We start from the raw sequence: 27,006 nt of genomic DNA on the forward strand, positions 1-27,006 counted from the left end.
ATTTAGAAACTTTAGTAAATTTTTGGATTTGTAAATTTAAAAATTTAAAAATAAAAAATTTAAATAAATAAATTAAATAATTTTATATAAAAATAGCTAAAAAAAAAGAGTGAGGGTGCAAATAGTTCACATCCACAAATCCACCCTAATTCTGCCAGTTGCGAACGCAAAACGCCTCAAAACTAATTGTATTTATAGCATCTGCCACTATTGTGTCCAAATACAGTCCAAAACGTATAAAATACGGTATTAGATAAGCAACACAACAGCCCACTGTATATATCCCTAGATTCACGCCGTATTTATATTATTGATAATATAAAATAAAAATAATTTTCTTCTCTCTCATTCTCTTCCTCTACCCTTTCTGTCGGTGTTCAGATCTTGTAGCTTCTACTTTCTTCGTTCACACATTTCACCTTTTTTATTTATATTTTATTTAATTTTTTTGGGTATTGTTTTAAGAAGAGAAAAGAAAGAGAAATTTGGGTTATCGGTGAAGTTTTTGAAGACTTGAAGGGAAAGGAAAAAGAAGAAAGAAAAAAAATGGTAGAAGAGTTGTTAGAACTAAATTATCAAAGAGTGTTTTTGAGAGCTGCTTTATGATGGTAGTTGTTGAATTGAAATTGCTGTGGTAAAAAAAAAAAAAAAGAGGGAGAAGGAAGAAGAAGAAGGAAAAGAGTGTATGAAGGATTTGGTTTGGATTTTATTATGTTGGAGAAATCGGTGGGATTATGGACTTGTGATCCGGAGTCGAGGGAGATGGGGCAAATGTGGTTGATTTCTTAGATTTCTTCACTTTGTTTATTCAACTGCCTCGTTTCTGTTGATTGGGTTTTATTCTCTGTTTCTTCGCGATCTTCATTGGATTTAAATTTGGATACTTTTTTCACGAAATGCAGCAAGATCACCGAAAGAAGGTGATTTTTCATTTACTTTTTTTTTGTTCTATTTTGGGAGTTTATCTTCTTCATCTCTTTTACTGCTGATTGATTGATTGATGACTATTGAAAAAGGGAATGTTGAGTGATGGTGTTGGGTAGTTTGGTAAGAACATGAAATATGGGATTGTTGTGTTTTTGGGTGTTTTGTTCTGTGTTGGAAGATGTTTGAGAGATTTTGTCAGTGAAGGAATGAATTTGTGTTCAGATATTTTCTTCTTTGGTTAAAGCTATTAAATTTCTTCTTGTAATGCGTTTCGAACAAAAAGCATAAATTTAATGCAAGTTTTGATTCGGCTAAGTGAGTTTCATTCTTATTCTGGAATGCTATCCCTTGAAATAAATGCTTTTGCACTCAAAAGATATTTCCTCCCATTTGAGGCCATTTTCATTTATTTTCTAAATCAAAAGATATTTTTCTTCATGAAAGTTTATTTTGTTTTTGCTTCCCAAATTTCTTTCTCTGGATCTTTCTCTCTTAGCTTATCTTCTTTCAGGCTTTGATTTCTGGATGGTGCATAATATATGTGGAAAGTAGGGTATTAAAGTCCCTTATAGTTATTTTAGCATAGTAAGTTTGTCTTCCTTTCCAACCCGTTTGCTATGCAGGCATTCTGAAACTTAATTATTTATAAAAAAAAATAATATTATCCCGCCTATTATCATCCTTTTTTTTTTGTAATTTTTCTAAAATTTTGATTTTTCTTTTTCTTTTCACCTTGAAGACTAGTTGCCTCTGCGGTTTTGGAAGTAATTGCTTAGCTTATGAATTTAAAGTCTGTATGATGATATAGTTATCAAAAAGAAGAAAACTGTAGACTGGCTGTTGGGAGTTATTTGGTTTTGTTTCAGGTACAGACCGTCATACAGTGATGAGTTTAAAATAGATTGTCTTATTGATGCTGTTGCTGTGTTTTTTCTTTTTCCTTCTTTTTGTCCTTTTCTGTTTGTTGTTAATGGTTTCATTTTCATTATCTTTTTGTCCTACATTTGTATATTGAACTATGTTTCCAGTTAAATGGAGCACTTTCATTGGTAATGAATTTGAATGGTTCAACTCCTGCATGTATTAACCTGTGGATATGTATAAGGTCGTGCTATATTGGACTACATGCCTTGCATTTAGTGAAAAGTATATGCTTGGCAATCTTGTCTTACTTGCATTTTTGTGCCACAGAGTTCAACAGAGATGGACTTTTTCTCTGAATATGGTGACGCCAATAGATATAAGATTCAAGAAGTTATAGGAAAAGGCAGTTATGGTGTTGTGTGCTCAGCAATTGACACCCATACGGGTGAAAAAGTGGCTATAAAGAAAATACATGATATTTTTGAGCATATTTCTGATGCTGCCCGAATTCTTCGCGAGATAAAGCTGCTCAGACTTCTTCGGCATCCTGATATTGTTGAGATTAAACACATTATGCTCCCTCCTTCGCGAAGGGACTTCAAAGATATTTATGTTGTTTTTGAGCTCATGGAATCAGATCTTCATCAAGTTATTAAAGCTAATGATGACTTGACTAGAGAACACTACCAGTTTTTTCTTTACCAGCTACTTCGTGCATTGAAGTATATTCATACTGGTAATTGTAGCTCTATATTGGCTCCGTTGCATTGTCTGAGTCTTGAACTTGGTTATAGCTATAACTGTGTTGATTGGGTTGATCAATTTTGATAATTATAGGTGGTGTAATGTTGTCAAAAATAAGGTTTGTCATGTCTGACCATTTTAATGGTAATTATAGTTTTTTTTTTTTTATCAAACATCTACCATTATGCCGTAATATTTGGTAAACATTTTTCTCATAAATATTTTTTTCTAGTCCAATTATTTAAAGTTTTCGATGCTTTGTTTTCAATTTTCAGCTAATCCTTTCAGTTGTACTCATCTTTGGTAACAACTGCTTCTATTAGCATGTATTATACGCAAGTAACTGGCTGTTATTTTTCTTTTTTACTATTTTCCATTTTCCTTTTTTTCCCCTTTTCAAATCAACCTCAATGTCTTGTCTTGTGGCCAGGGTAGATTATATTTGTAGACTGCAGAATGCATCTGATATTTACCTATTTGGTTGCAGCGAATGTCTATCATCGAGATTTAAAACCAAAGAATATTTTGGCAAATGCAAACTGCAAACTTAAGATATGCGATTTTGGTTTAGCTAGAGTTGCATTCAATGATACACCAACGACGATATTCTGGACGGTATGTCATTTAGAATAACTGGTTTTTTATGTTTTCATATTTAACTATTGCCTACATACATCTATCACAATAACAAGAGCTGATTTATGTACACATTTTTGTGGTACATTTACAGGATTATGTTGCTACAAGATGGTATAGAGCTCCTGAGCTCTGTGGATCCTTTTTCTCTAAGGTAAAGGGGTTATTATGTATAGCCCTTAAAGTTTGGAACACTAAAAACTTAAAATCATGTGATTTGGAGCTTATATTAGATGAAGATATCTTCTAGATCTATGTTGCATTTTATGTAGTAAAGCTTTGGTCATTCTCTGGTGCATGCTATTTCTTTCAAGTTCAGTTTCTTATCTATCTATATCTTATCTACTTGTTTCTTTCATTTGGATCAAGCTATTAAATTTAAAAGTGTGGCTATTTTAACAGATATGTTGATTAGCGCATAAGTTCTCTTTAAAATGCTTGTAGGTGAATTGTTAAGTTGATAAGAATTTCATAGCATGTGGCTAACATAGCAATTTATGTTGTGAAATAATTCTTTTCTCTCGTTGCTTGTACTAATAGTAAAAAAAAATGAAACAAAGTATCTATGTTAGTTTTAATATGAAATTTCTGAATTTTTTCTAAACTCAAGAATTGTTTTTTCCTATACTAAAGTAATTTCTAATTCCATACTTTTTATTCTTTAATGAATTCAAGTGTTTTTTGAAATGATGGTGTTGATAATTTACACAATAAGGACTTGTTTATAGAACAACACATTCAGACGAGTAGTACAGATTTTAGTAGAAATTTCTCCTTTTTGTAATAGAAAATTCTAAAAGTGCACATGTACTTTATCCATATGATTCTACGAGCCTCAAATATAGATTTAGAATATTATTAAAAGACCATTTTAATAGCAACTTAGCATTTGAGTTATGGTGCAGAGGTATCCATCATCCTATAAATATAAATCCTATCCCATGTTAGTAACGTACCAGATCAAGTAGTTGCATGATGATTTACTGTTTATTTTCCAATTTTTGATTCATGTTCCTATTACCTTGAATGGATGCTATATGATGGGATTTCTTTTCATTTTCCAATTTTTGATTCATGTACTTATTACTTTGAATGGATGCTGCATGATGGTTTTTCTGTTTATTGTCCAATTTCTTGTTCCTGTTCTTATTACTTCACATTAATGCAGTATACACCTGCAATTGATATATGGAGTATAGGATGCATCTTTGCTGAGGTATTAACTGGGAAGCCACTTTTTCCTGGGAAAAATGTTGTTCACCAGCTGGATTTGATGACTGATTTGCTTGGTACACCTTCGTTAGATACCATCTCTCGGGTATGCATATTAAGACTTCTGAGCAGTTTTTGATCATCAAGACATGACTACTGTTAACTTTTTTTTCTTGTTGTTCACAGGTTCGAAATGAAAAGGCAAGAAGATACTTAACAAGCATGAGAAAAAAACAACTCGTTCCATTTGAACAAAAATTTCCAAATGCAGATCCCTTGGCCCTACGGCTACTGCAAAGGTTGCTTGCCTTTGATCCAAAAGACCGGCCAACTGCTGAAGAGGTTTGTTGTTTTACAGTAAAGTATTGGTTTTCTCCCTGAAAATTTTGTGCTGCAAATTTCTTTTAACTATTACGTATATGGTATCATTTTACTTATTAAATTTATAACAATGATATCATTTGATTTGGTATGTTTCAGGCCCTTGCCGATCCATACTTTAAGGGACTGGCAAAAGTTGAGAGGGAGCCTTCTTGTCAGCCAATAACAAAGATGGAATTTGAGTTTGAGAGGCGAAGGGTCACAAAGGAGGATATACGGGAGCTAATTTTCCGTGAGATACTGGAATACCATCCTCAGCTGCTTAAAGACTATATGAATGGAACTGAGAGGACAAACTTTCTCTATCCAAGGTTTTATTTAGTGTTTTTGTTGCTTTTCTCATTATTTAAATCTTACCGAGATTCATTAGTAATCACTCTTCTGCCACTTATAGTTTATTTCTAATGTATATTTTTATGTAGTGCTGTTGATCAATTCAGAAAGCAGTTCGCACATCTTGAGGAAAATGGTGGTAAAAGTGGGCCAGTTATCCCACTTGAAAGAAAGCATGTCTCTCTTCCCAGGTAGATATACATGTATTCTAATTTTTACTTTCAATTTGTTATTACAATGGCCAAAAGTTATGGTTTGGACTTTGAAATAATACTACTACTCATGCCCATGTGCTGTTTGGTTCACTTAATATATTGTATCATGCATTGAGTATGTATGCATGACACTAAAGCATTGATCCTTATATGTATGTTGTGTGTAGAAAATGTGCTATTATTTATTTGGATGGAATGTATAAATCAGTGCATCTAGATTATTTTTGGGCAAATAAAGATGGTTATAGTTAGGGCAGGCTTTAGTGTAGTTTTTGGTGTTGTTTGGTTGTGCAAGTGTCATTAACTATTAGATGACTGAGGTTGTTGCCTGTAATTAAAAAGAGAACTTATAAGAGTAAATTATAGAAATACTTGTTAATCTGCCAATCACTGCCTGGTATTTGCTTCAGCAATAAACATTGAGTTCAAGGTGAAAGCATGCTGGAAATTAACAAATAAAACTTCTACCATTTAAAACAATTCAAATAGAAAACAGTAAAAAAAAAAAAAAAAAAACTTGAGCATAATAAAATGGAAGAATGTAGATAATATAATTCTCCTCATAATTTTATGTTTCATTGAAGGGTAAAATAACATATGTAAAGAGACTCATTATATGTTTGTTGCTACACATTAATGTTTCTTCAAGAAGCTTTATTCTAGCTCATTCTAAGAGCTCAAATGGGTTTCCTGTGTAAGTTAAAAAATTTTAAAGTTTGACTGCCAAACACCCTGCTTCTACTTTTGTAATAGAAGAGCTCTTCGATAAACCAGGTCAAACACCCACTTCATAGTCTCAAATGGGGAATATGAAGAATTGAACTCTTAATGCTATTAAATATGAAGCTGAAGAAATGAACTCTTAATGCTATTAATACCAAATAATATCTTATTATTTTAATTTTAGGTTCCTGTTGCATTCCAAAAGCCCTAATTCTCATTATTGAAATGTTGAATTAGAAACAAAAACGATGAATCTAAAGCTGCTAACTATGCATAGATTCACTCTTTAAAAGCAAATAAGCATGTGCCAAAGCTGCATGGAGGCTCATTTTCATTCCTAGTAACTCTGGTTTCAGATTTTGAGTAAATAAGACATTGGGGAAATTAATTTTCCACTAGATAGTTAAACGAGCTCAGGCTTAAATGGGGTTTTGGAACTCAATAATTGTGCATGAACAAGTGAATGATTAAGTTATTCTAAAAAACTTGAGGTAGAGGACAATATTCTTGTAAAGATTGGTTTTTGCATAGTTGCATGCCTATGAACACAATCAGAACATAATGAGTTAAGGCTGGGCATATAGTTTGCTCGTGATGTTATATGCAATGTTTTTATGTTTCAGTTGATGCCTAGTTAATGTTCGTATGGGATCTTATTGTAAAATCTTAAGGCAATTTCTTTGCACAACTCTCCTTTGGATTTTTTACTTGAATCTAATAGCAGGATTGCTTTCTCTTCGTCTGGGTTTGTTTTTCTTTTTTTGGCTCTTTTGAGTATTGGATGGTGGTAGCTTCATGTTGTTTTGAAAACATTAATTTTCCTCACCACTACCATGCTAGACCACCTTCGACATATAGGCTGTTTTTTCATTTTTGGGCCGAAAGAAAGGTATATAGGTGGTTGGTAGGACGTAATTTTTTATGTTATTAACTTTTATTGGGAATAGGCTGTTGTTAGGACAACATTATCTTTTGTTTTAATTTTGATGGTTGGCATTTTAATCCCATGAATATGCAGGTCAACAATTGTACATTCTAATGCAATTTGCCCCAAAGAGCAACCAAGCATCAATTCCCTAAAAGAGAGGCAAAATGCAGAAGAGGCATACAGCAAAAGTTCCAGGGAAACTGAAGCTGTTCCCGTACATTTATCAAGAACATTGCAGGCACAACAAAGAATCCCACAAGGTATTTTTTAGACTATCCTAGCTCACCCCCTCCTTTCTCCTTTGCTCTTTTTATTTTTTTTTTTTTTGCCCCTTGTATTTACATAGTAGTTGAACCGAAATATGCCCTCTATTCAGCCAAACCAGGAAAGGTAGTAGGCCCAGTTGTGCCTTACGAGAATGGAGCAATCATGAAAGATACCTATGATCCAAGAACATGCATAAGAAGCACAGTTCTTCCTCCCCAACCTGTTCTTCCGGCATATTCTTATCACAAATCTAGCACTGGAAAGCAAGAAAGATCAACAATGGAGTCTGAAAGGGAGTTGCCCTCCCAAACTAGACAAGTTCCACAATGCGGCATGGCAGCCAAATTCACACCAGATATAGCTATCAATATCGACTCAAACCCGTTTTTCATGACCAGAGTGAACAAGGTGGAACCTGCTGATGACAGAATCTCCATTGATACAAACTTGTTGCAGGCGAAAGCTCAATATGGTGGAATAGGTGCTGCTGCAACTGCCACTACTCATAGGAAGGTTGGAACTGTTCAGTATGGTATGACAAGGATGTATTAGAGAAGGATTAAGAAGCTATCAACTAACGGATCTTTCTGCGTAGACGGAAAAAACCTGAGGAGATTTGTTTAGTCGAATCTGTAAAAAGATGTCTATCAAATCAATACATTTAATTTTATAAGCACAATAACTTTCTTACGGCCAATATCGCGCCTTTCGTTTTTAATCTGATTCCATCACATTTTAAGGGACTTATGTTAGAGCATCTGGGAAATAAGGAATTGGCCTTTTGGTCTCGGACATACCGTGAAGTTAATATACATAGCAATGGTGACATTCAGTGTGATTAGCATTCAATATGGATGATACCCACAATAGGATTTTTTTTTTTTTTTTTAATCTTTTCTTTGGTGTGCTCTCACGTGTTCCCTTCAATCTGAATTATTAGATGGAGTGAAAGCAATGTTGGTTTTCATTGAATGCATCACATGTTAGATAAAGAGCAATTTATACAACGTCCTAGAAAAATAAATTTTCTACTCCGCCAGGGTTTCTTGTTTTTGTATTCTCCAGCTTATTATTTTCAGGGAAGTGCAGAGGAGCCGTAAGAGGCCGGAGTGCTCGTTATTTTCGGCCAAATCCTCTCACAAATACAAATCTTGCATGAACATTTTAGACAGTGACAGTAGCATGGTTCAAATTAAAACATGATAAACTGAAGACACATGCTTGATCATTGCTAGTGTTCTCGAGAGAGTGAAATCAATCTGGTCAGCTTTGATTCCCTGACATTATATTCCCATTGTTTGAAACTAAGGATGAGAGGGAACTGATTAAAGCATGATAAATCTATCTACAGTTTTCTGATCTTTCAGTTAAATATTGAATTTTTAATTATAGTTTTTGTGATCAATATTCAATAAGCCTTGTGTATATGTGTATCCAAATTTTTTGTCACCATACTTCACATTAGCGGATTCATTTTTTGTGCAAACGTGTTCATGGATATCTCAAAAAATTAAAAAAATAACAAAATTTGAAGAAAATATTTCCTTTGGACAATTCTAAAATTTTTTATTAGACAATGACAAAATTAAAAAAAAAAAAAAATTTACACTTTTTTCATCAATAAAATTAATAAATCATATAAATATAAATATATATATATATATATATTATAAGTTAACACAAAACAAAATTGCATCTATCACTTAAAACATTTATGCAAATTCTCTATCCAAATTATCATCGACACATGTGATAGTGAAAAGAGAAAAAGTCCTTCTCAAGCAGGTCGCCTCCCCGAGGGTTGGCATGGCAGTTAGGACCCTCGATATCTCCAAATAAATGTAGCTGAATGACTCCTATTATTTCATTCCTGAAAGAGGGCGTATTATCTTTTACCCCCTAAAAGCCACGAAATTCCAGAACAAGCCAACCAGATATGTACCTCTATAGGATACTCTGTACAAAGGCCCTTCACCATGCCCTTGTTGAAATGCCTTCTTAAGTTCGGATGAAGTTGTTCTTAGCCCACAATCATGTCGTTTGATTTTCAAAATAGTGAAAGATGGTTAATTAAGCTTGATATATGTTAAGAAAACGAGAAACCAAGAATCAATAAAGCTTTCACTAAGCTTCGAAAGCTAAAAGAATTAATTTCATGAATTTAGACTAAAGCATTCGAATGCTTTTCCATGGGCAGTTCAATACTTTCTCTTTGAGAGTTCTATTTAGGGAATTTGAATGTCCATACACAAACATTTGGAGTCAGACAACTTCCTTATTCGAGAAAGTCGACTTCGCTAACTTGGAAAAGCAGTTTGAAAGGGGCAATTGAATGCCCTGATGGGCATTAGAATGTTCTAGTTCAAAAAAATATTTCTTCGAATGAAATGGATGGTTTCTTTTCGAATGAGTTATATTCTTTTATATAATAATCTTTCACATAAATAATTATATTTGTAATTATTTAAAAAGATACGTTTTAATCAAAAGAAGTGATTGTTGATTGAAACAAATTAATCAAAAAGTTACAATCTTTGAGTTCAATTAATCTCTATAAATAGAGATGGTTAAAACACATTCAAGAAATTTCTATAGTTTTTTTATCATCCTCCCGTTCACCCTCAAATATAGGGTAATTGTCTGTCATTGTTTGTTGCAAAAAGCCTTGTTCAAAACAAGGTATTTTTGTCTCAAACCAAAGGTGTTTAGTGGTTTAATATCATAAGTATAAAGTAACATCAAACAAGGCTTTATTGTATCCTAGATGTATTTCGATTATGCTTTTTGCATACCATAATTAGTAGAGACAAAATAAACTTGAACAAAAGTGACATTTGCAGCATGTCTTGAATCTATTTCTTCTTTCCAATAAAGCTCTAGTTTTGGTTCAATACAAGGCTTGAAAGGCAAGACCAAAACTAATCCATAATAAGTTCATTAACAACTACTAAAAAATATCTACATTTGCAAGCTTCGTAATATTTAATTAACACATTTTGCAAAGTGGGTAGAAGCAAAACCAGTAACCACAACTATCAAAAAAGTGATAGGAAAACTCCATTTGGAAGTCAATTGTTTGTACATTTGAATTGTCAAATACTTTAGTGGTTGACAATGGCCCACAATTACAAGCAAACAAGCTAAACAAGTTCTATGTAAGTTTCAAAATCACCTCCATTCATAATTTTATAGCTTGCCCATGAACTGATGAGCATGTGAAATTAGGGATGATAAATCGACCTGAAATCATCAGGTTTTGACTTGACCAAACTTACCTTATAAGATCGATTTTTTAAAAAAATTTGGTAACATATCGGGTCGATTTTTTTTTTTTAATTTGGAGATGGGTTAGAGGTGAATTTACATGAAATTCGCACTGACCTGACCCGAGATTTTTTATCAAAATGTCCTTATATATAATATTTTTAGGGTTTCTTTATTTTTTTCATTTTTTCTTGCCTCTAACCTCAGCTTCCACATTTTTATCTCAAATTTACAATTTTTTTCTCGTCCATCCACCCAACAACTTCCCTCTCACTTGCTTCATCGTCCATCTATTCTTTCCCACTTGCTTCATCATCCATCTATTCTCTCTTTCTATCTTAGTTTTTCAGATCTATAAGAAATTTGAAAACAAACAGGCTTACCAGCTTAGTGGGTCACTCCCATCCATCTAACAATTTCCTTCCCAATAGATTCATCCAAAGTAAGGTCATCAACCTATCACCACTCACCAGCAACTTTCGGTTGTTGCCACTAATTTTTTGGATTATAACTTTTATATGGCCATAGCTAATGATTTTATATTATCTAAATTGGTTATCCATTTTTCTAGATATATATAAATATATATAACTCAAAGAGTTTTGTTCATTGTTCTAGATCTATTTGTTTTTCCCTTTATTTTATTTACCTTTTAAAAGCTTGTTTCTTATTTTTCTAGATATGTTTCTTACTTCTTACTCTTTCATTAATGTAAAAGGATTTTGCGACAGGATGAGTATAGAAAAATACTCGTGTATATTTTGTTTCTACTTGTCTTGGAAAATGTTTGTTTGAATTGATGATGTAATGTTTAGTAATTAATAATGAAATGAAGTTTTACTAGTAGTAAAAAGCTTTATGTAATAAGCTTGAATTTGTGATCATAAATTTTTAATAGCTTGATATTAGGTCGAGGCAGATCGAAGCTAGGGAGACACTCTTCTGAGTGAGGTTGGACAAGAATTAGGTAAGGATTCTAGAATTTTGAGTTAATGACAATCAAAGCAAGATTCACCCCATATCATTGCCATATTTAAATGGAATCAATGAATGGTAAAATCAATTAAAGAAAAGTTAGATAATGCCAAAGGCACTTAAGAGGAAGAAACGACTAAGTTAGCAACGAGTTGAGTTGAGGCAGGTTTTTGCTCACCCTAAATTCGATCCGACTTTGTATCTATCAAACTCGAACCCGACTCAACCTGAAATTTTTTTAATTTTTTTCATACCCGACCCGACATTGTATAAATCGTACCCGACCTGATCCAACCCGAAATTAATAAAATATTATTTTTTAAATATAAATATTTAAATATATAATTATATAAATATATATAAATAAAAAAATTAAATAAATAATTAAAAAATTAATTTTTATATAAATATCAGGTCGGAGTTGAGTTTGCTTAAAACCCAAACCCGACATGACACGACACGACCCGACCCAAAACTCAATTTTTAAAAAAAAAATCGATCCTATGGGGTCGGATTGGGTCAGAACCCACCGGTGACGGGTTGGGTTATTGACCTTATAAATGACGCCTAGTATCCTTTGGGCGATCATAATAACTTGTCATTTTGGAATGTGAAACACTTTTGAACCTGACCTCTTAAATGAAGCATGAGATAAGATGACTCAGTAGTAATCAATATCGTTTGGGCCCAACAATTTTTTAAGTATTACAACTATAAGGTTAAACATAGACAATTTAACAAAAAAGATTTGATCCTTTTTAACTATGAAGCCAATAGGCCAACAGGCAAATAAAAAAATTGTTACCCAAGTAGGAAAGACCTTACAAGCAATAGTGAAAAACTTACCTCAATTTTTATTTTTGAAAATAATATTTTATTTTCATGTATTAAACGTATTTTTTAGAATTTAAAAAATAAAAAAATGAAAATTGTTTTAAAAATAAAAATAATTTTAAAAAGATTTATACTCAATCTCACTACAATAATTCGTAGTGTAAAAATGTAACTTCAAAAGTAAAATAAAAAAAAATTCTATATACCATTAGATTAAAAGGATCCTTAAAAGATCTTGAACTTGACAGTTGTCCATTTTTTGTTTTTTTTTTAGCTGAAATCATTTTTTGTTCTAATTTTTTAAAGCTTCATTTGGTTTTTGTAGACTTCAATATTTTATTCTTGTAAGAGATTTCAGTGTCAGGTAATTTGCAACATTAATGAGGATTCAAAAACTGAAATTTTAGTGTAAAAAACATAGATAGTGATGTCAACTTGTGCGAGGCTCTATGTTATTCTCAAGTTATTATTGATGTATTTTTTTTCATTTCATTTTTTTCATTACTTACTTCTCTTGAACTATTTTGTTCCTTTTTTCTCTCTCTGATTTTGGGTAAAATATTTTTTTTCTTTTTTTGTTGTTAATTTGAATTTAATTTGCTTGTATTGTTTGTTTTCTTAAAATGGTTTTGGCTTTATAGAGTTAAATAGCTAAATGGGGTGTGAACTTTTTTTTTGGTTTTTTTTAATGTTTTTTTTTCTTTCTATCTTAATTTTAATTACTTTTTATTGAGGTTTTCATATTGTTTTATTTTGATTTGAAATAACTTAATGATAATATTCTTTTTTTGATTGGTAAGGAATGTTTTGGGCAATTAGTTATGATGTTTTTTTTTTTTCTTTTTACATGAAATTGGTTGGCCACATTTTGATTTATCTCATCATTTTATATGTTTGTTGGGTGTTTGGTTGATCAATCTATACTTTTTTGTTAATAATGGATAATAGTTTGAATATGATTTTATTTACTGCATGTTGTTCCAAAATAGTTTTTTGTTTTTTTAGATTAATTGGTAACATTTTGATTATTTTAATCATTTTGTGTTTTTGATCGATCAATTTATACTTTTTTGTCAATGACGGATAATAATTAGAATGAGATTTTTTTGGCTATATATTGTTCCAAAATAGTTTTGTTTTTGTATTTGATTAATATTTTATTTTTTCTTCAAGAATTGCTAAAAGTTATTTGCTATTTTGATTTAAGGTGAGTACACAGCTAAGGTTTTTCTCTATTATTGTTGCTTGTTTCAATTTTGAGTTATATTTTTCTTGAGTTTGCATGTTGTTTAATTGTAGTTTAAAATTACTTTATATTAGAGTTTTTCTTTTGATGGTTAATTTTAAGTCATTTTTGTGTTAGATTGATTTTAGCATCCTACATTTCTAATCATTTGGTTTTTTTTTTAGCTATCTTGATTAGTTTATACTTTTTCTATGATTGATGGAAAAAAAGTTGAGTGAAAATTTTTTTGGTTTTTATTACTTTATATTAAAGTTTGATTGAAAATGGTTTTTTAAAATTATTATTATATTTTTCCTTTTATTATTAAAAGTTCTTAGTTCATTAAGTTTGAGTTAAATTTCAAGTTAAGTTTTTGTTTTTCTACTGTTGTTACTTTTTTTTAGTTGTCTTTGTTTTATTTTTTTAGATTCATTATCTTGGTTTAATTGTTTTTTAATGTGTCAGTTTCATTTTTTGCTTTTTTTTTTCCTTATTGTTTGTTTTTTTCCTGTAAGTTGTGCTTTTTTTTTTTTTTTTGCTTTTTTTATATTTGCTTGAAAGTTTTGTCTATTCAGTAGTAGTGTTTAGCCATGGATCTTATTACTTGAGTAAGGGAGAATAAGATTAGGAGATTGTAAATGTTATGGTTTAGTAGGTTGAGAAGGTAAGAAAACCTTGCTTAGGTACTTTTTCTTAGCTTGTTACTGATGGGGATCAAGATAATAAACGTGTTGATCAGGCCAATGATAAGAGTATTATGGTATTTAATGATATACAAGTTAAGAGAAGAAAACCTTCAGGTTTAATAAATGATTTAATAGAGATTTACTAATGATGTATTGAGACATGTTTTTTTCAATTTTAATGTAAAAAATAGATATTAGTCTCATGTATCATTACATTCAACTATTGGTGTTAATGGAGAAATAGAGACAATTCCAATTAAAACATCTAAGTTTATTGTTGCAAGGGATTCAATTACTCATATATCAAATAAAAAAAAGTTTGAGTTTTAATGGGATGGTTTGACAAGCTCTTCTAGACACGGTCTAGGTTTAGGCTTGATTGTCACAAAAATCTATAGGTAATCTTTCATTCATTTGAGGTTATTCTTATGTTTTTTTCTCTTTCAATTATATGACAATGGTTGACTTATATTTAGTTTTATGTTTTCACCTTTAATGTCTTTAAATGACAAGTATGATATAATAGTTGGATAGAAGACCAAGAACAATTAAATGTTTGTGGTAGGGAGAAAAGACGGAATGAACATTCAAATAAGTTAGATTAAATTTTTTATAATTTATTCATTGATAATTTAATATGCTTGGTTTGTTTAGTGTGATATTGATAAGATTTTTATTTATTAATTTTCTTTTGTTCAAGAACATGTTTTATAGCTTTTTATTTTAATGGTCCTAAGTGTGTTTGTCCCTTTTGATGTTATAATGTGATACGAAAAGAAAATTGATATTTGAAAGCAAATATGAAATCCTACATTTACATTATGTTGTCAGCAAGAAATTGTTGGTTGGTTGCTTTAAAAAAAAAACTCAAAATATTTAGATAATTTACTCAAATATGTCAAAAAAAGTAGATCTACAAATTTTAAGGATAACATAAGAATATACAATTTTATGCACTAATTTACTTCACTGAAGTAAAGTCGATAATAGTATCAATAATAGAGTAGACTTTTATGTTTTTAAGATCCGTGGATAAAATCATCATATAACTAGGTCTTTACTATCCTTTCTTGGTTAGAATCTTAAATTTACTTTGATGTACATATATAATATTAAAAATGAGATCTCAAATAAAATGTTTGTGTTTAGGAGTATTGATAAAGGTTCAAAGGTTGACCCACTTTGTAGATGATTTGATCAAGATACTTGATGCAAACAATGAGGTTGTTAAAGTGTTTAGACTAACTAGAGATAAGTTTAAGCATTTTGACTATATTCTTATGATGTTAAAATTGATAGGCACAAAAAAATAAATATATAGAACTTATATCCCTCTAAGTGGGCATGATGTTATTGCATTCATAGTGGAAGATATAGGTAAGTACGATAGGTAATAAGTTATAATCGTTGATCATAGATTCAATGGTTTGAAAAAAATCAGTGATATTTATTATTCTTTTATGGGTTTGCAATATCCTATCTTATTTTCTTATGGTAAGAATGATTATAATGTGTATATCAAGTATGTTAATTGGCCTAAGAAAGAAAAAGGTAAATGAAAAAAAATATATTGACAATAAGTGAATATTATGCATACATTGTTCAAAATAAAATAGGCTTAAGTGATACTTTGTTGTGAAGTGATAGGTTATTTCAACATTTTTGTTATAGATGTATATGATAGTGTCAAGGAAATACGACTCCAATTTATAAAGGATAATTAGAAAGCTATTAGATATGAAATGAATAAAAATATTAGGGATTCAATAATAAAATGTGAGCTTTAGGGTAATTCTATTGGTAAACAAGTCATATTGTCAACAAGTTTTATAGCTAGTCCTCGATATTTATTCTAGAACTACCAAAATGCAATAGCTACTTATAGGTTTTATGATTATCTTGATTTATTCATAACATTCACATGCAAGGCTCGATGGCTAAAAATCCAAGAATCATTGACTTTAATTTCAAGTCAACAAACTAACGATAAGCTTGACATTATGTCATTTCAAGATTACATTACAATACTTTATGGATGATTTAACAAAGAAGAATCATTTTGTTCATGTTATGGTAGGTTATTTATTTTACCTTTGTTGTTATGATTATCATAATGTGCTTATTATATTTTCAAAGAATAGTTCATTAATTCTTCTTTTTCACGTAATGTTCTATTTAGTGGCTTATATAATTGAATTTTAAATGTGCGGCCTACCTCATGCTTATAATCTTTTATGATTACATCTTAATGACAAGTGATGAAATTGATAGGATTATATCTGCTAAAATACCTAATAAGAGATTTGATTAAAGGAGAAACGAAATTGTTATGAAGTTTAAGATCCATGCCTTGTGTGGTACCATATTTTCTCAAACACTACAAATGTTCAAAGGATGTTGTTCTAAATTTTTTCAAAAGAAGTTTCAATTTGAGACTAAAATCAATGAAAATCGATTTTCATTATATAAAATTAGGGAAACAACTATTCAAAAAAATGTTGCATTTAGAAATGGGGTTGAACTGCTTAATAGATCTTTCTCACATACAATGTGGATCTGATTGTCAAATATGAAGTTTATATCAATTTAGAGTTTCGTAGCAAAACTAGGGCCATCAAGTACTTATTTACGTACATAAACAAATGACATGATTGATTAAGGACTATTCTAGAAAGTGTTTAGTCATGTGAAAACCAAAGTAATTAGCAACGTCCTATTGAAGTTGTTAAAGTTAAATCTTATTTTGATTATCAGTATCTATATGCTTATAAAGCTTGTTGGAAACTTTTTACATACATCATAGAGAGTCAAGTGTGTGAAATTTGTTTGTGCATCTACCTAATGAGCAGAATCTGTATTTCAATGATAAAAAGATTTTTCTTCTGTTATTTAAATGTCACATGTTCAAAAAACAATGTTGATTCAATGGATGTATGCGAATCAAGTGCATGAAAAAGCTAGACTTTTATTATGTTGAAATTTCTTATAAAATGGGTTTGGAATGATAAGATAAAAGAATGACAATCTAGACACAAGGAAAATCTATAGGCAAAATTACATATGTGTACCTTATCTCCAATGAGTTGTATTATTTTTGGATTTTGTTGAATAGTACTTAAAAAGTAAAAAACTATGGGATCATGTATCTTACATTTCAAAGTATATGTTATGCATTAGGTTTATTGGGTGATGATTGAGAATGAAATGATGTTTTACTTTAAGGTTCTTACTACGCATCAGTCGAAGAAATTAGGTTGGTTTTTCTTATAATTGTTATCTTTTGTTAGGTTAGAGATGCTTTTGGTTTTTAGGAATAGAATTGGAGATTTACAAGTTAAAGATATTGAATATAAGCTGAAAGTTGCATTTGGATGATTATTCAATCTTAGTTAATGAATTAAAAAAAATGTCTTGATTGCTCTTAAGCAGATTTTCAATAAAAATTATAATTCTTTATCTAAGTATAAACTGTATATGCCAAAAGAATTGAGTTTATATAGGATTAATGATAGACTAATCTATGAGAAATTGAACTATAACTTGGTTGAGCTTTAATACTAGCATTCGCAACTGTTATCTACTCTAAATGAAAAGCAAATGAAGATTTATGAATTTGTAAAGCTATTGGTTAATACCAATACAAGGAAAATGTTTTTTTGTTAATAATAATGAAGGAATAAGGAAAATGTATTTATGGAATACACTTATTTATGGAATTATATCAATTAGGAGAATTATGCTAGCGGTGGCTTTGTTTGGCATTGCTTCTTTGTTGTTTTTAGGGGGTTGGACAACACATTCTTGGTTCGAGATTCATTTAAGAATTAATGAATGTTTCACATGTCAAATAAAAAAAAAAACTCAACTTGCTTAGTTGATTCAAAGAAAGAGTTTGATACTTTGGGATGAAACTTTTATGGTTTATTGAAATTATTTTAAGGCTTTAAACAAGTTATTGGAGGGTGTATTTATAGAGGACATTTTTATTCCAATGAAAAAAACCGTTTAGAGGTAAAACTATTATTTTAGGTAGAAATTTCAGTCAAGTGTTACCTATTGTCCAAACAAGAATAAAGATAGATATTATGGATGCTTTAATAAATCAATCTAGATTGTAAGCTAATTACAACATATTCCGTTTAAAGATAAACATAATACCTTATAAACAAAATCTAGATAAGGTAAATGGGGTCGAGATTGTAGAATTCGCTTAGTGATTGTTGGATATAAGTGATGCGAATATGGAATGTACAGTATGTGAAAATAAAAATGAGGAAACTTAAACAAAAATTCATCAGGATCTACTAGATCATTATGTTGGTGATTCAATAGGTAGCATAGTCTTTACAGTGTACTATGATTTTTAGTATAATTACTTAGATCTTTGCTATGTGAAAAAAAAGGTAATTGTTACTCTCTATTATGAAAGTGTGGATTTGATCAATTCTTATATCTTTGATTTGTTTTCAGGTGAGATTAAAATGTATTTGAGAAGTGATTATATTTAAAAAGATTTAAAACAAATAACCAATTAGTATTTGCTTTATCTTATTAAATATTTTAACTTTTTAAAATTTTTTAATATTATTAACTATGAAATGAATTTGAAAATAGGTGTTGTTAGCATGCTTTTGAGAAATATAAATCAACGCTCAAGTTTATGCAATGGTACTAGACGTAGTAACTTAATTAGCTTAAAATGTTATTGAGGGTGGGATTATATTTGAAACTCATGCTGGTAATAAAGTTTTTATTCTTAGAATTATTTTAATAGTTAAACATTAGAAATGGCTTATTGTTTTAAATATAACGTAATTTTCTGTAAGATTTTGTTATAGGATGACCATTAACAAAAGTCAAAGACAAACGTTAGATATTGTTGGCTTTTACTTGCCTAAGTCTAGTTTTATGCATAGTCAAATATATGTAGCTCTTTCATGAGAAACATCCAAGTAAGGTTTAAAAATTCTAATTCATGATAAAAATGCAGGATTAAATGATGAAATAAAAAACATTGTTTACAAGGAAGTTTTATATAATTTAAGTTCCAATTAGTGATTGATTAAGTTCGTGATCCAGTTTTTATATTTTTTTTTGTTGGCTACAATTCAAGCATGCTGTCTAATTTATTTTACCAATTTCACTAATATTTTATTTCTTTATGTCTTATTTGCTTATATTGTGCACAATATCAGGCTTTGTTTTGATTAATCGCAATATTCCCTTAAGTTTTCAACCATGAGCTATCAGTTATTTAGTGAGCTTGTTGATCCTTCCTAACCTTTAAAGAATATTAAATTCAAAATAACTAGGCTTTAGAAATGTGTGAATCCTGCTGAACTAAATAATGTCTTTAGCTTTAAGTTCATAGGAATTGATGACCACTTTAATCAAATTTTAAAAAACTTTGGTTTTCATGGAATCAGCAATTCCATTGCCATGAATGAACACTTTAAGTTCCAATTACATGAACATCATTTTTTAAAAAAATGCAATGCATTTTTCATAAAAGGATACGATGCATTTTTATTCAAAATGATTTTGAATTACGGTTATTTGTACTCAATGACTCAATTTGAATTTTGGAATTGTAAGTATAACTACAAGTTATACCTGGATTATTTAATATCTATTTTACCAAAGCAAATCAAGTTGAAAAAATATAAGTGAACTTCACTCCATACTTCATCCCTATGACAAGCTCAATGACAAAATTAGTCAAGACAACTTATCATGTTATTTCCCTAATTAAATTTATAATTAAGATAGTTTTTTCCCTTAGTTTCATATTGATTTATTGTTGGAATAGATTACATTGGAGTTTTGGTATTAATTGCACCTATGAGACAAGTTCAGTTAAATAACAAACTTGAAGATGTTACCAAATAAGATTTATATGTTCAAGATATGAGGTTTGTTGTTGGCTTAAGCATTATACTGCATGCTATTTAATATATTTACATGATTAGCTGCCTATTATCTATTTTTTTATTTAATGACAATAATTAACGTCTATAAATAACGGATATTATTTAAAAATAGTTTTTTATTATGCCATGGCATCTATAATAAAAAAAGAAACCTTTGCTCAATGAATGAAGAATTGTATGCTCATCTCTACTAGAATAATGATAAAAAAATTCATGGGTCTATTACTTTGGCTAAGCCTTTTCTTTATAACCTTTTTTAGTCTTTATAAAATTGTTTTTTTTTTGCCATGTTTTCGATTTATCCATGCAGGAGAAATCTATTTGGCATTGAATTTAGCAACCAATTCTATGTTGATCTATATTTCAAAAACAAATAACCTCAAAAAAGGGTAATATGAGAGTTATAGTCTCCTGATTGGTTCTTTTTTTCAAAATATTATATTGATTTATTACTTATGCTGCTTCCTTATTGGCACGTGTTTGTTAGTTATAAAAATTGATCCAATATATGTACGCCTTTTGCAACAACAAAATCATTCTCCTTAGAACGCTCTAAAGCATAAACCTAAGCAAAATGCAATCGTTGTAGATTTATTTGTCTTAATTCAAGAAACATATAGGTTTTGTTATTTTTTTTCTTTGTTATAGCAAGTAAAAATAACACATTTAATAGTACTTACTACAACATTCGCTTGTTCATTGACAAAATATAATTTTCAACATTAAAGCCAAGATTATTGATGTTGCTCCAACCAATAGATGATTTTATAATGCATACAATGAATGTGTCAATACTCTTAAGTTTTGTTTAAAAAAAATTTGGTGCTTACAACATGGTGAAAAATTCCTTTATTGCTGTAAGTTACTAATGAATGTAAATTTGGCATTTTACATTTTTTTCCTAGATAAATCCCTATTAATAAGTTTTTTTTTTTTGTTTTTTTGTTTTTTTTTTACATTCAAAGCCAAAAGTACAATTCTCATTAAAGATGACACTACACAAATGTCATTAATACTATTTGAAAAAATCATAAAAAAACCTAATTGGCATAACATTCACATAATTATTGCAACTCAACTAGATGAATAAAATAATACTTTTAAGACCAATCAAATCATTGAAAAATAAAATTAAAATGCTAGATGATCTCTTGACTCCTAATGCAATCAAGATAGGAGTCATTACATAGAAATTATTCGATTGTGATGATTCAAATATAAAGAAAAAAAAAAAGAAAACTAAAAGCTAAACTTTTATGATTAACAAAATTCATAACATTTCATAAACATTAGTATGCAAAAAAATGATGAGTTATTGTAGCATCACCTTTAATTATCTGTTGATATAAGTGAATACTTTAAAGCTACAACCTTGATAAAAACTTTAGGAGTGAAAATAAAAATTACCTTGCAAGACATTGATAAATTTCAAACCATAGTCATGAAATCCTCGCTTTTAATCTCCAAGCCTTTTTAAGGGTTGTGGCACTAATCAATTCATATGAATCATTCAAGATTTAGATCACCCTTCTTGCAGTTACAACACTAACAACTCCTCACCAACTCTATTAACCAAAAGTTGATATTCCATTGTTGAAACACCACAGTTATTGGACCCATCTACTATTGGCAGATTGATGGCATGGTAACTTTTTCTAGACAAATCCATAACGAAAAGATTTAAAACCACTACTACTAAAACTACAACCAAGTTTGCAGCAACTAATATGACTATCAACATTTCATTTCCATTTTCTTATTCTTTTATTTTACTTTGCTGTATTCAATTACCAAAATTTTACCCTCATTTATCATTGTATTTTATAACATCTCAGACTTTATTTTCTCTCAAATTTGATTTTTTTTTTTTGCTTACTTTGTTTAGTTTGTTATTTTTACTACCTCTCAATTAACTAATTCATACAATCTTACTTATTATTTTCAATTTCTAATTAAATAGTTTATCAAAGATTGCAAAGCCTAATGTAGTAGCACATAATGAATCTCTCATGTTTGAGGTCAAAGATATAATAATAATTTATATGAAATATGTTTTAACTCATGAAGATGAATTCCAAATTGCCTAGAACACAACAGTAGTGCTTTATAACAAGAATCTGAAAGACTTCCTATGCCTTTTTTCAATTAAGATACATGCCAATATTTACATATCCTCAAATACAATTTATTCTATATAATCGACTTGTTATTTTTAGGTAAATAAAAAAAAATCACTTGACCATTCATCTGTTATGATATTACACTCTTGCACATCTTTTCAGATTTCTTCTAAAATTGTTTTAGGATAGAATTTCATATATGATTCCAATTCACTACCAAAAGTACTTACTTTTATTCACCATTTTGACATGTTAATATTGTGATTACAATCAAACTTATAATATCCTACCTTTATTCTTAAAAAAAAAAAAAATCTTCTGACCAAATTTAATTTTCGATTATTATAAGTTTTCTTATGTTTTATTAGTGGCATAGCTTAGTTTGAAAGTTGAAATAGCTTTGATGGAACACCCAAAGACAATAGTCACCTACATTTTGAACATCGGCAAAAAAAAAAATAAAAATTAGGCAGCCAATTTATAAAGGACATCAAACATTATCATTTAGTGTGTTTCATATTGCCATCATGGTGATGTGCGAATTTTTTTTTTATTTTTTTTGTGTTTTTTTGTATGGTTTTCCTTTTTTTGTGTTCTTTCTCTTTTGAAAGCTTTTTAAATACTTAAAAACATGTGCAAACAGTTCTAACTCTCTTAACATGTTAAAGGTAAATAGTCTTTTTTCATTTTATTTTTACAGTAATTAATGTGAAAAAATGCTATATTTTGTTTTGGTTTGTCTTTGTTAGATAAATTGGTTTGTCAAAATTCACAAAAGATTGCATCTCACAATTGCATAAATTTTGACAATGCATTTTGCCTCATCCTCTTTCCATTCCTTTTCTCCCAATCATTGTTGTATAAAATAAGATTGCATCCAATTATATTAAACCTCATATGTTGGTTAAATTATTGAACACTTTTCGTGATGCAAATTATTAATACTTAACTGAAAATAATTCATTTTTATTTTTGAAGGTTGATTTGTTTTTTGGCATTTATATTGTTATTTTTTAAAAAGTTATACACATTAACCTAAAAGTTATGAATCGTTGTTTTCATACACTCCATTTAAAAATGGATTGTTGACTTTCATGTATAAAGAAAATAAGAACATCAATACACACACACACACACACATATATATATATATAGGAATTATGTTACATCAGTGCAAGTGTTACATTTTTTATCATTACATCTAAATGATTAAAATTTAAAATGTTTATTTTTATATAAATACAAAGGTAAAAGAAATTATTTAATTATCAAATAAAACTCACTCATTTCTTTATTCCATATAGTTTTAGAATTATTTTAACTGTTAAGAAGCTACCACACTAACTAAAAGAAAAAAAAATCATGCTTTTCTTTCTTAACATGTTTGTTATAATATAAGCAACTCAAAATTATTTTTGAAAACATCTTATTTAATTGATAACTAAGCCCATGAAAAAAAATATATATTGCTATTATCACACTCCTCTAAGCCTTCACCTAGAAACTTAAACTCTTTATTCATGTATATCTATTTAAAAGCTTGATATGTTCATTTTCCTAAAATACAAAACCAAAGCCTTTGAAAATGCTTTTATTTTTTTAATTGATTTCCTCTCTTTCCGTTAAAAAATCCCTACATCTTTTTTATTCTCAACACCTAAGTGTGCCACCTCTTTTCATTTTTTTTTCTCTTAAATGGCATCATCTGACAATTTGCCCCAATTCATCAAGATCATGCTCAAATCCACAATTTCATGCGATTTAATAGTAAGCAAATAAAAAAAACTTCAATGTTTCAGTTTAGTTCCTTTTCTTTGACCCATGAACATTTATTTAAAAAAATAAGCATGCATGAATGCAACATCATTCTTTTGTTTAGATATTGCTAAAGCCATGAGAAAATATCAAATCTTTATTCTGTTCAATTCAATACTTAGAGCTAACCTTCACATTTATCTTCTTGTTTAATATGCATGATATACGTCTTGGATTCAATCTTTACACCCATGATTTTTTCTCGATTGAATGGAACCTTTTTTATAAATGTTATGAAAAAAAATGTCAATTTTTGTGAACATTTATAAAGCAACACAGACATTCAATCATGCCATGTTTATCGAAGCAAAAAAAAATGCATGTACCCCTAAGGAATTTTTTATTTAAGACAAAAAATATATTTTTTACATTTATGAGTTTTTGTATTGATTTGGGTTTTAAACACCTTTATTTTATGTTGCATTAATTTTAATATAGATTATGAACTTGGGTTTCCACCATCTTCATTGTTTTACTTAATTACATGTTGAAAATTAAAAAAAGAAGAATAAGAAACAAATAAACATAGACAAATAGAAAGACAAAATGGAAGAAAGACAAAACACAGGGTTTAGATATTTAAAAGATAATTTACCTTAAAAGATTGGACCTAAAAACATTCAAAGTTGACTTAACTGTAATTCGTAGTAGTTTACATTTCTACAATAGTTAGAGGAACTTTGCTGTTACCCATTGCCTTTAGTTGGAAGACTTTGCTATTTTTAAATATTATCGCGATAATAACACATTTGATGATTCTTTCTTCACTTGCAATAGAATTATGCTAACTACCTATACTATCCAAATTAGAAAAGGTTCATAATTTCTTCTTTCCTTACCTTTCACTTCAAAACAATAACTTAATCTAACTTTTTTTTTTTTACACTAGCATCTTGTGATATTTGAAACCAAGCTAGCTTATTTAATGGACATTAACCAACAAACAATGAGGTTGAAATTATCAACCTAGAATATTCAGGTTCACATTATGAGAATTTTGTACTATATAATATTGAAGATCTTGATGAAGAAGAATATGATTATGAAAACAACTTTGATTATAAAAAACATGTTGAGTAAGACAAATTTGTGAACCTCTTAAATCTTGGCAATGAATAATAACCTCATCTTTTTGTATATTATTTTACTGAATTTATTTTTTTAATTGACGTAAATAATACTTGCATTGAAAATTGCACATTCCGACTCAATTTACCATAGAATATCTACCCAAAAAACTATCATTCATCACCTTCTCCATTTTAGGTTGTGACCAAGAATAGGAAGTCTAGTAAAATATATTTGCAAAAGCATAAATAAACTTTTTTTTAGAGATTACCACCAATTTACAAATGATAACAATCTCAATCACGAAACCATTATATCTTTATTAAAGTTGGTCCAACAAAGTTTCAAGTTATCATATATTGACAACTGGTAGTCAATAGCTTGCTTGAAATGCTTACAACAGTTTGCCTAAATTACTTATGCTTGCTTGAAAAAGGTTTTGTGTTTACTTCCTTAAATTTCTATGAAACTTTTTTTATTTTTATTAGTAACTCTCAATGTTGAACATCACTTAAATTACCAATTTGCTTAAACTACTTACAACAATTTACCAGAAGTGCTTATGTTTACTTAAGGAAGTTTTTGTGCTTACTTCCTCAATTGTTTCTATGAAATTTTTTACCTTTATTAGCAGCTTTTAATGTAACTATTGCTTTTGGATCTTTATAATTTCTCACTCTATGAAACCTTTGTTCTAGCTATATATAGAAAAATTACTTTCACTATAAAAAGTCAGATTTTGGCTCACAAATTGGAATAAAATAAAATGTTGAATTTATTTTGTACTTCAAATACGTATGAATACCTATTAAATAAAAAAAATATTGCCAGATATGTATAACTATGATAACAAAAGATGCAGGATTTGATGATAAGTATTAAGTTTATAGTAATAATAATAATAATAATAATAATAATAATAATAGGGATTTAGTTAAATCAATATAAGTGTTACATAATTTTTTTTACCTTTAGATCAAAATGGTTAAGATTTAAAATATTTATTTTGGTCCAAATTCAAAGGTGAAAAATAGTGTAATACTTACATTAGTGTAAGTGGATCCATTCTTATAAAATAAAAATAATAAAATAAAAAAAAAACTCAATGATACTGATTAAGATGATATTTAAAAAATATAATTAACGTATTATTTTTTTAATTTGGTAAAAGCAATGCATTAAAAACAAAAATATTTCTTTAAATAATATTTTAAATATCCTTAAATAGTGTTTATGCCACCAATTATTCTTTAAATAATATTTTAATTGTTCTTAAACAATATCATAATCATCAATTAACCATACTTAAATAGAAAAAGGGTTAACATATAATTTGATTCTTAAATTATACTAATTTTAGTGATTTGTTACTTAAAGGAAAAAAAAATTCATGATTAGATACTTGAATTTTGTTTTTATTAAGCATTTTGCACCATTAAGTAACACCTTTAATCAAAATGCTAACATTGTAAATATTAACCAGTAAAATATGTCATGTGCCCTGATATTATTGGTTTTTTTTTGTCATGTTAACTTACCATTAATAGAATTAGTCTACGAGGCAAAATGCTTAATAAACACAAAATTCATATAATATTTTTTAAAATATCAAATCATAAAAATAGGGTTAATAACATTCATTGTCCCTAAATTTTGACTTAATATTTTGGTCCCTAACTTTTCAAAAGTTTTAATTGTATCTCTAACTGTCCAAAATTGTCCTATTTTGATTGTTCCATTTATAAAATTATCTAATTTGATTAGAAATACCAATTAGTGTCACACGATGAAATGAGCTAGCATCACATGTGGTAGAAAAGAGATCAAAATAGAATTATTTCAAAGTTTAGGGACAAAAG

At 29.0% G+C, this 27,006-nt stretch overlaps 1 protein-coding gene across 1 annotated transcript; it reads left to right on the top strand.

The window, feature by feature from the left end:
- The first annotated feature begins 267 nt into the window (after window positions 1-267).
- Window positions 268-8,068, top strand: LOC111316775 (mitogen-activated protein kinase 20-like). Its single transcript, XM_022918907.2, has 10 exons — window positions 268-920; window positions 2,119-2,527; window positions 3,023-3,150; window positions 3,266-3,325; window positions 4,340-4,489; window positions 4,570-4,725; window positions 4,864-5,075; window positions 5,187-5,288; window positions 7,054-7,223; window positions 7,340-8,068. The coding sequence occupies exons 1-10, from the start codon at window positions 897-899 to the stop codon at window positions 7,780-7,782; spliced, it is 1,854 nt and encodes a 617-aa protein (XP_022774642.2). The 5' UTR covers window positions 268-896; the 3' UTR covers window positions 7,783-8,068.
- Window positions 8,069-27,006: the final 18,938 nt, after the last annotated feature.

The sequence above is a fragment of the Durio zibethinus genome, chromosome 24 (genome assembly GCF_047325235.1).
Source record: "Durio zibethinus cultivar Kanyao isolate XHJ-2024 chromosome 24, ASM4732523v1, whole genome shotgun sequence".
NCBI lineage: Eukaryota > Viridiplantae > Streptophyta > Magnoliopsida > Malvales > Malvaceae > Durio > Durio zibethinus.

Excerpts from the sequence above, each read along its gene's own strand:
- LOC111316775 (XM_022918907.2), top strand. The coding sequence starts at position 897 with ATGCAGCAAGATCACCGAAAGAAG. Across the intron at positions 2,528-3,022 it reads ATTGAAGTATATTCATACTG|CGAATGTCTATCATCGAGAT; the intron begins GTAATTGTAGCT and ends ATTTGGTTGCAG. Across the intron at positions 4,490-4,569 it reads CGTTAGATACCATCTCTCGG|GTTCGAAATGAAAAGGCAAG; the intron begins GTATGCATATTA and ends TGTTGTTCACAG.